General features: G+C 63.4%; 1 protein-coding gene across 1 annotated transcript; it reads left to right on the top strand.

The window, feature by feature from the left end:
- Positions 1 to 642: 642 nt before the first annotated feature.
- Positions 643 to 9,909, top strand: CCDC154 (coiled-coil domain containing 154). Its single transcript, XM_029220831.1, is given in 19 exon segments — positions 643 to 670; positions 2,106 to 2,193; positions 2,279 to 2,527; positions 2,616 to 2,802; positions 2,996 to 3,027; positions 3,354 to 3,449; positions 3,663 to 3,786; positions 5,712 to 5,813; positions 5,886 to 6,014; positions 6,114 to 6,235; positions 6,585 to 6,744; positions 6,804 to 6,923; positions 7,942 to 8,064; positions 8,135 to 8,211; positions 8,584 to 8,701; positions 9,135 to 9,218; positions 9,509 to 9,570; positions 9,572 to 9,688; positions 9,806 to 9,909. Coding segments are annotated over 19 exon segments (2,100 nt in total). The 3' UTR covers positions 9,888 to 9,909.
- Positions 9,910 to 10,002: the final 93 nt, after the last annotated feature.

Below are 10,002 nucleotides of genomic sequence, written 5' to 3'. Positions count from 1 at the left end.
CCCACTTGGTGCAGTGGGCTCTGAGCCGGGGTCTGGGCCAAAGGGGAGAGCTGAGACATTCCTGTGGGCCCGGACCCCCAAGTCCAGCCATGCCTCTATCCCAGCGCCCATGTGGACGGCACAGGGAAGGCGGGTCTTCTCAGCACACGGGGGCCGCATGGGCCCCTGAGGACCCCCAGCCCCGAGTGATGTTCTGGGGCAGCTCTGCTTCCAGTGTCGGGGGCAGGTTGTTTCTGGGAAGAGCTGGCGAGCCCAGAGCAGGGATGCACCCCTCCCAGGCTGGGCAGTGCCAGATTTGGGATCCTGTGTCCCCAGTGCCCCACGGGACTTTTTTTCTAAAGTGACTCACGTCCCCAGCCCACTTCTGTGATGAGGTCCTTGGATTCCTTTGTGGTAGGTTGGCGGGCACTCCACCTGGGTTTTAGCCTCTTTGAAGGGGATGGGGCCGCAAAAGACCTCTTCCATCCTGGCAGGGGAGCCCTCCATGGGGGGCACAGGGGTCCAAGTGTGGGGATCTGAATGGGAGAAATAAAGGAATTGTACCCAGACAACTGGTGCCGGCTTCTCGTTCCCATCCAGAGTGGGCCACGGTCCAGTTTCCCAGTATTCACAGGCCCACTGGGGTCGGGGGGGCAACCCAGGATGCGGCCCTCCTTCATGTGTGGTGCAGGTAGGCAGTGCCCCAGCGGGGACAACCCCGAGAGAGAGATGCAGGCGAGAGGCTCAGAGACCCACAGGTGGGGAAGCACCTGGGGCCGCCCCACGCCCATGGAAGGGAAGCCCCTGGCCACTGCATCCTTGTCCCCATTGCTCCTGGGACCGCTGCAGAGCCCTCGGGGAAGGCACTCTTTCCCTCTCCGTGCATCCTGGCCACCGTCCTTGTCTGCAAGCTCAGGTGCAACCAAAACACGGGCCGCCCCGTCAGCACGCAGACCCGCTGGGCTCCAAGGTGTGTGGTGTGGCTGCGGGGCGTCGGGTTTCCTGGGCAAGGGGTTGCCTGTGAGACACTGACCTTGTCACAGGGAAGCCCCCCAACAGCCCTCGTGGCCGGGTCTGGGCAACAGTAGAGAGCAGGGCCACCTGGGTGGGGTGAGGCACCTGAGTGTCGGTGCTGGCCTGAAGCAAGACTGGCCACAGCGCACCCGGCTTCAGGACCCGGTGTGGGGAGAGCGCAGGCACTGTGTTCTCAGCTGCTCAAGTGTTGGTTATGTGTTAAGGGAGTTTTTAGTTACACTGGGTTAAATAAAATTCACTCCACCTGTCTCTTTCGCTGAGGTTGCTCAGATCACCAGTGCAACTGCTCTGTGGCCGGCACCCTTTCTTGGTGGCTCTGCTCTGGCCATGTTCCCCTGTGGCACCCTGTGCCCTCGTCCTGGTTGTTGGGCTGGCTGTGTTCAGCAGGTCCTGGGCTCCAGCCTCCCTGCTCGGGTTCTCTGACCAGAGGGCCAGTGATTGCTCCTGGGCCTCCCTCCCTTCCTGCCCAGGCCAGGGGGTTCCTGCCTGTGTCAGGCCGACAGCCACCCCTGCTGGCTGGCCAAGTGGTACCCGCTCAGATCCTTCTAAAAACGGGCAGTTGGGGAGGCCTTGACGGAATGGGAAAGCTGAGGGCTCAGGTTCTACCGGCAGTTGGGCTGTGAAGTCAGGAGGTTCTGGTGAGAAAAAGAAGGTTCCAGAAGAGCCCCCGCTGCCCTGCCTACCTTGGTTTTGTCTTGGAAGGAGAGATGTGAGGGCAGAGCTACCACTTCACACCTCATGTGCTCCCCCTGGATCCCAGAGCCTTCAGCTCTAACTTTTCCTGCCTCCCGCCCTCCCCTATCCCCCTCCCGCAACCGCCCTGGGGTCTAGCTGTGGGCAGCCATGGGGTGCTAGGCCCAGGGCTTCTTGGCAACGGCCAAAACCACAGGCAGGGCTGTTGGTAAAGCTGTATCAGGTGAGTTGTGGCGGAGCTGGGAGGACCACCAGGCAAGAGCCTGCACGAGGGTCTGGGCCACGTGGGACGGCTTTGCTTCCTGACCCCCAGCTCTCCTCAGAGCCCAGGCACTCCATCTGAAGCTGGCCAGGCAGGCACTGTCCCATTCCTGCTGCCCAATGCTGTGTGTCCTCAGGTGGGGCCCTGGACTTTTCTGAGGCTGAGCTTCCTACATGGACAGTGAGAGCTGGGCCTTGCTGTGGGACCCAGCGGGATGAGCCACGGTGAGCTCAGTGGGCGCACTCAGCAAGGTTTTGGATCCCTGTTATCCTGGGCTCCATCTGCAAGCATCTCCCCCCGGTGGCTCTGAAGGCAAACCCCAAGGTACCTTCTTGTAGAGCCGGCAGACAGCAACCCCTCGTTAGGGACCTCGCCACCCTCCCAGCCGGGCACCATCACCCCAGAGGACCTGGAACAACTCCTGGAGGAAGGGCTGGCCAGCTCCGAGCCCTTGAGTCTGGAGGAAAGCTCGGAGAGGTATGAGTCCAGCTGCCTGATGTCCACCGCTTCTGTACCAGAGCAGGACACCCCCAAGCACTGGAAGCAGCTGGAGCAGTGGTAAGCCCCTTGGAGACCAGGGGCGGGGGAGCCACGTAGTCAGTGCCCCACACACGCAGCCGACACAGCCCGCTCCTCACCCCACCAGGGTGGCCGACCTGCAGGCCGAGGTGGTGTCACTGCGGGGACACAAGGCCTGCTGTGAGCGTACCACGCTGAGCCTGCTGCAGGAGCTGCTGCAGGTCCACACCTGCTTGCAGCTGCAGGACTCAGAGCTGAAGAGGCTTCAGCAGGCGGCTCAGGCCCCCGAGAAGGCGGCTTTCCAGGTGGGATGCGTCAGCTGGGAGGCGACATCCCCGGGTGTCAGGGCAGCTGTTTCCTGGACCCTGAGCCCCACTCAGCCCCTGCTGCTCAGGCCAGGGCCTTGGGTCCCACTCCGTGGGCCCCCGTGTCCGTGCTGGTCGAGCTGGGAGGGCCCCTGGCCTGCACTCAGCTCACCCCTTCACCTTGCAGCTCCCCAGCCTGCAGAACCAGAACCAGATGCAGGCCCTGGACAAGAGGTACCCCTGCACCCTTGCAGCAGGCTTAGCAGGAGGGAGAGGGGCTTTGGGGAAGCAGCGGCTGCTGCCAGGCCAGCCTGGGCATCAGCCCCTGGCTTTTGTTGCCTCCAATTTGGTATCTTGCTCAGGTAAGCAAACACATCCACGGTCCAGCTCCAGAAGGTCAGGTTGCTGGAGCCCGGCAGCCTGTGGAGCTTGGGAAAGGGGCAGAAGGCTTGCTGCTGGGCCCCTTGGCTGAACCCCCACCCCAAAGGCTGCCCAGCCTGCTCCTGGCTGCCAGGAGGTGGCAGGGCAGGCCCCAGGCAGAAGCAGCTCTTGTGTGCCAGGCTGGTGGAGGTCTGGGAGGCCCTAACCCAGATCAGGAGGAAGCAGGCACTCCAGGACTCTGAGCGGAAGGGCGCCGAGCAGGAGGCCAGCCTTAGGTGGGCCCCTCAGGAGGCTGTCTCTGGACCTGCCGAGGGGTCGTGTGGGAGTCATCAAGGAGGGCAGGTGACCCTGCTAGGTCAGCCTGGGCTCCCCGGATGCAGGCCTGGCCTGAAAAGGATTTGGTGTCCAGGGCCCCACCAGCCTCCCTGAGGCTCCCCATCAGGCCTCTGGCCGACTGGGCTGCTGTGACCTGCAGCCGTTGCCCCTAGGTTGTCTGAGCTGACCGAGAAGCTGAAGCAGGAGGAACGGGACCGGGAGGTGGCCTGTGGAGCCCTGCAGAAGAGCCAGGAGGAGGTCAGCCAGAGGGTGGACCATGAGGTGGCCAGGATGCAGGTACCTGGGAGGCCAGGGGCAGATCCAGGCAGGGCTCTGGCATCAGCAGCCAGCAAGCTGCCAACAAGGCAGTCTGTGCAGGAGACCCCCAACTCTCCCCATCCCACATCTTCTCCACTGCTGAGGTCTTCCTTCACCCCAGTTCTCCTTTTGGTTCCGTTCACGTGTTCGGACCTGGTGGCCGACCCCCAAGTCCTACACTGTCCACTACGGTGGCCATTGGCCACGGGTGGCTCTGTATGTTGCAATTTAAAACTCAGTTCCTTGGTCACAGGAGCCACATCGCAGTGCACTGTGGCTACCTGTGGCTGGTGGCTGTCGATTTGGCTGTGCTGAGGTGGAGTGCGTCCTCCATCACAGAAAGTCCATCATTAGCACGAGTGCTGTTGTGGTCACTGCTCCCCCACCTCCCCTTCCCCATGTGATCAGCACCCAGACCAAGAAATAGAATCTCATAGCCCGAGGCCCCTTCCTCGGCCATTTCCAGCTTCAATGCTTCCCTCCGTGCAAAGTGGAAGTCCCTTCCTGAAGACGCATCTTCCGGTGGCCCTGCTTCCGGCTGGTGTGTGTGGCCTAGAAGGTGGGGCAGGGGCCAGGGTGGGGCGCCTCTGGATCCAGCCTCTTCAGCTCTGCAAATAGAGACCAGGGACTGTGCCGCGTCCCCAGCTGCTGCCCTCATAGCTCAGCTGCCCAGCTCCATGCGTGCCCCTCCCGCTGCCCTGTGGGAAGCTGGTGCCTTGGCTCCATCGAGAGGCAGGAGCCCCAGGCGGCATCGGGGCCCGGGATCCCCGGCTGGCACGCATCTCCCCAAGTGTGCCATGGGGCTGGGGTCAGTGCCCTGCCACTGCTGCCTGGTTTTGTGAATAAAGTTTTATCGGCATGTGGCCATTCGTTTATTGTTGCCCACGGCTGCTTTTGTGCTGGAACCACAAAGCTGAGGGCTTATGACAGAGACCCTGTGGCCCATGAACGCCAAACGTCTGCCTTCTGTTTTTTTTTTTTTTTTTTTTTTGGCGGTACGCGGGCCCCTCACTGTTGTGGCCTCTCCCGTTGCGGAGCATAGGCTCCGGACGCACAGGCTCAGCGGCCATGGCTCACGGGCCTAGCCGCTCCGCAGCATGTGGGCTCTTCCGGGATCGGGGCATGAACCCGTGTCCCCTGCATCGGCAGGCGGACTCTCAACCACTGCGCCACCAGGGAAGCCCTGCCTTCTGGTTCTTTATAGAAACAGCCAAGCCCTGCTCTGGGTCACCCTGCATGGGACAGGGAGGCTGGTGGGGGCTCAGGGCACACCTGCTCTGGGCTGTGGGCAGCCCTCCTGGCCCTAGAAGGACTTGTGGCCGTGGAGAGGGTGCCTTGTGCCTGTGGGCCTAGACCCCCGTCTCCTGCATCCAGACCCTCGGTGCAGCAAGAAAGGAGCTGATGGAGGGAGAAGAGAGAGGGGGTCCCACCCTGGGCCTGGAGAATGAGGGCAGACTGTGTGTGCACACGTGTGAACGGGGATGTGCACATGTGCATGAGTGTGTGTGCATGTGTGAGCGTGTGCTCACATGTACACTCAGCCTCCTTGCCCGGGGCTCCTGGCAGGGGTATGATCCGATGGCTGCTCTGCCGCCTCCCCTGGTGGGGTCTGGCAGTCACTGTGAGGACCATGTGTGTCCTGGGCCCGTGGAGCGTGGCCTTCAGACCCTTCACAGCCCTTGCGCCTGGCTCTCTGGGACATGTGGCCCCTGCCTGCCCTGCCTTCCTTCCTGAGGAGGGTGTGACGGGCCCACCCCTGCAGGGCACACAGGACCAGGGTCCCCTCCGACAGAGATGGTTGGGCAGGAGAGCAGCAAGTCCCTGATGGCGCTGTGGGGATGGGGATGGGCAAGGGGGACGCCCTTGGGGAGGTGCACGGTGACCATGTGGCCCCCACTCCACAGGCCCAGATGACCAAGCTCAGGGAGGAGATGAGCCTCTGCTTTCTCAAGAGGGAGGCCAAGCTATGCAGCTTCCTGCAGAAGAGCTTTCTGGCCCTGGAGAAGGTGAGTGCCTGCCGGCGGCAGGCCATCCAGTCCCCCTCTCCCCAGCTCACAGCGGGCGGGGTCTCCCCACAGAGGATGAAGGCCTCAGAGAGCGCACGGCTGCGGGTGGAGAGCGGCCTATGGGAGGAGCTGGAGAGCCAGTGGCAGCAACTCCGGGAGCTGGACGCAGAGCGCACGCGGGCCCTGCAGGGGCAGAGGCAGGTGGGTGGCACAGTGGGCAGCGGCACAGGGGGGGCACCAGCACAGGCGGGGCCCCGGCTGGAGCTGGGCAGGTCTCAGGTTGCCTCTGCCCGGCAGCAGGAAGAGTGCCACCTCCTGGAGCAGTGTTGGGGCCTGGACAAGGCCGTGGTCCAGCTGACCAAGTTCGTGCGTCAGAACCAAGCATCGCTGAGCCACATCCTGCTGGCCGAGCAGAAGGCCTGGTGGGTGTCCGAGCGGGGCCTCAGGTGGGGCAGGTGGGAACGGCCCTGCTCCCCTGACCCCAACGTCCTGAGCTTGGCTCGAGGCCCAGCAGGGTGCCCTGGGGCAGAGAAGCTGCCCTTTAGTGGGGGGCTCCCATCCCTCCCCCAGCCTGTCCCTCGCGGGGGAGCTCTGAGTGGCAGCGGTGGACTCAGCCCTGTCTCGGTGGTCCCTGTGATGATCCTCATCCTCTCCCTGGGGCCACCTGGAAGGTTCTGAAGCCAGTAGCCGGGCTCGCTGCCCTGGCACAATGCCAAGGGGTGGGCCAGCCTTGGCTGAGGGACAGTCTCTCTCAGTGGCACCCACCCCCAGGGATGCTAAAGGGAAGTTGGAGAACAGCCGGGCCGGGGAGCTGGCTACCTACCTGCAGGAGAGCCTGGAGACCATGCAGCTGGCCGGCGAGCTGGCCCAGCAGGAGATGTACAGTGCCCTGGAGCTGGTGAGACGGCAGGGCCAGGGCCGGGCCTGCAGGGTTCCCTGCCTATGCAGGCAGTACACTCAGCCCAGCCTCCCACAGCTCCGAGAAAAGAGGCCCTGGAGGTGTCCGTGGCTGAGCTGGTCAGGCAGGTGAAGGACATGAGTGACCACTTCCTGGCCCTGAGCTGGAGGCTGGACCTGCAGGAGCAGACGCTGAGCCTGAGGCTGTGCGAGGTGAGTGCACAGAGCAGCCCGGGGAAGGCACACCTAGATGGGAGGGGTCCTGCTGCCCCTCAGGGCGGCGGGTCCCAACCCACCCAACAGCTGTCCACAAGGCTCAGGGCCCCAACCACACGGGGGCTCCACTGAGTGACCAGCAAAGCAGCCTACACCTTTGGGTTCTTTTTGCTCTTTTTCTAACAGCTTTATTGAGGTTCGGTGCACCCACCAGACAATTCCCCCTTTCAAAGTGTGTACTTCCGTGGTTCTTGTCTATTCAGAGTTGTACAGCCACCACCACAATCACTTTTAGAACTTTTCCATCCCCGAAAAGAAAACCCTGTGCATTAGAGGTCACAACCCCTCCCCCAGCCCCTGGCAAACACTGGTCTGCTTTCCGTCTCTCTGGATTTGCCTGCTCTGGACATTTCGTATAAATGGAATCAAATGCTCTGTGGCCTTTTGTGAGCTTCTCTCGCTGAATGTTCCATGTTTGAGGTCCATCCACTCTGTGGCATGTGTCAGTGCTCCTTTCCTTTTTATGGCTGTCACATTTCACTGTGTGGATGGATCATAGCTTATCCATTTGTCAGCTGATGGACACTGAGCTGGTGTCCTTCTGAAGCCCTTAGTGCTGCCGTGAACACAGGTATACACCCTTTGGTGGCGGGGCTGGGTCCCCCATCCTGTGCGTGTAGGCCAGCTGCCTGTTCTCTGTCACTGCCGACTCACAGGCAGCTGGGTCTGGCTCAGGGGAGGGAGCGAAGCCAGGCCTTCTTAGGGATGTGGCTCTGCTCAGCCTGGTGGCCCTGCCTGGGAGGACTGGGGCACCCAGACTGTGCCAGGCCAGGCCACCCGGGCTGTGTCCGGTCAGTGTGGACATGCTCTGAGTTGAGGCGGGGGCCCTGTGCCCTCCAGGAGCTCTGCTGCGTGGGACTCGGCGTCTCAGGTCTGACTATGGCTCCAGTGGGGCCAGTCGGCCTGTCCACCCTCTCTGGGCGGGTTCCAGCCCTCACTGGTGTCTGCACCCCAGGCACAGAGTGTGTGGGGAGTTGCAGAGCAGCGATGGCGGGAAGGCCTGGCCCGGTGTCGAGAGGAGGCCGAGGCGCACCTACGGGAGGTGCAGCAGAGAGTGGACAGCCTGCCCGGCAGGTGGGTGAGGGCTGGGCTGGCCTCCCCCTCCCCGCTGTGCCCACCCTGAGCAGCCCGCCGGCTCCGCGTTTCAGATAGAGGCCATCGCCGACACGTGCATCCTTCACAAGAGGGACTCAGACTTCAAGATCCCTGCTGAGGCCAAAGCCAGGTGAGGCCCCCGGCTCCCTGCCATAGCCTGGCAGGACCTTCAGGGAGTGGGCTGGTCCCACTGCAGGAGGGCACAGCCGTCTCAGAATGACCCTGCTGCATCACAGGGCTTCCTGACAGTGGTCCAGCCTCCCCAAGCCTCTGCACCTGTGGCAGTCCCGACCCCTCCCCACCCCAGGCCTGGCCCAGCTTCGGGTTTGGCCCCTGCTGGGGGCAGCCTTTCACTCTGTCACCTGCTGGGGACCCCCCAGTGCCCACTGGTGGGGCAGCAGTGCCGAGCACCCTATGCTCTGCCCAGGGCCTCCTTCCTCCAGCTGCCCCACCCCCCAGATGCCCCCCAGAGCCCGGCAGCCCCGGCCTCCTGTGCTCACAGAGAGCTTGAGGGCGAGGCCATGAGGCAGGAGCTGGCTGCTCTGCCATCCTCTGTGCAGCTGCTCAGAGAGGGCAACCCCGGGCGGAAGATCGCCAAGATCCAGGGCAAGCTGGCCACGGTACCCCTGGGCCCCTGGGCTTGGCACACTCGGTGGGGGGTGGTGGGGGGCTGGCTCAGACAGGGGCAGACCTTCCCCCACCCAGGGAGGCTCAGATCCAGGACACCCCCCTGGGAATGTGGGGGGCGAGGCGCATGGAACCAGCCATCCTGCTGGGCGGCTCTGCACATATCAGCCTCTGGAAGTACCAAGTGGGGGCTCCTGCCTGGAGCCCCCAGATACTGAGGTGCATCAGCAGCTAGTGAAAAGAGCAGCCGTGAGTTCTGGCCGGGTCCCCCCTTGTCATTGGCCTGAGTGATGCGACCGGCTCCCACTGAGGGGCGAGGACCCATGTGTCAGAGGCCGGCTCCTGCCACGAGTGATTAGGGCAGGGGCCTCCCCCCGAGTCTGCAGACTTCCTGCATCTGTGCCCACGAATGGGGGCCGTGTTTAGTTTCAGAACCAAATGATGAAGTTGGAAAGCAGCATCCAGTACAAGACCATTCAGAATCTCAAGTTTAATACAGAAACCAAGCGGGTGAGAGGTGGCCCTTGAACTGGGCCCTGGCCGTGCCCCCGCCCCCGCCACCCAAGCTCCAGGGCTTACCAGGCCCTGTGGGTGGGCCGCCTTTCTCTGTGCAGAGCCTGACTTGCAGCTGCCCTCACCGCCCCCAGCCTGGCCACCCCGTAGCTTTTTGGTCTGCCCAGCCGTCTGTCTGCGTGTCTGGCCCAAGCAGAGTTTCTGGGCAGATAAGGCCCAGGCTAGCCCAGAGGGAGATAAATCCCGTTGGCTGTCCCGCCCCTCTGGTCTGATTCCCGCGTCCACAGCGCACGGAGGAGATGGCCACTCCGCTGTCAAGCGTGATGCACCTGTGGAGCGAGGGGGGCCCTGACGCTAGGCAGCACGAGGGTCCTCATGTCCCTGGTGAGGCAGCAGTTCTTCATCAAGGATGTGGCCCCTGACAAGGTGGTCCCCATGAACCACTGGGGCATGTATCAGGCCGTGAGGTGGGCAGCGGGGAGCCGCCTTCCAGAGCCCCCTCCAGGCCCGGGTTCGGGACTGGGCGGACCCCGAGGGCAGTGGGCGGAGGCGGGTTCCAGGCCGTGAGCTGTGTCTCTGGGCAGGTGGCTGCGGTGGAAGGCGGTCCTCATGAAGCTGGCGGCCTGGCGGAGGCCAAGGGCGGTCTCGGAGAAGCCCCTCGGCTAGAAGCCCGCCCACTAGCTCTTGTCCCTGCCCCTTTCCCAGAAATAAACATGCCCGCCCCACGCCTGTCTGAGGCTGGAGTTCCCTCCAGGGGTTCAGGAGGCCCTGGGCAGGGGAG

This window comes from Monodon monoceros, unplaced genomic scaffold (assembly GCF_005190385.1).
Source record: "Monodon monoceros isolate NGI ecotype Baffin Bay Population unplaced genomic scaffold, NGI_Narwhal_1 Super_Scaffold_13, whole genome shotgun sequence".
Taxonomy (NCBI): Eukaryota; Metazoa; Chordata; class Mammalia; order Artiodactyla; family Monodontidae; genus Monodon; species Monodon monoceros.
The sequence above is the reverse complement of the archived record's forward strand: the minus strand, read 5'-3'. Positions and strand labels throughout refer to the sequence as shown.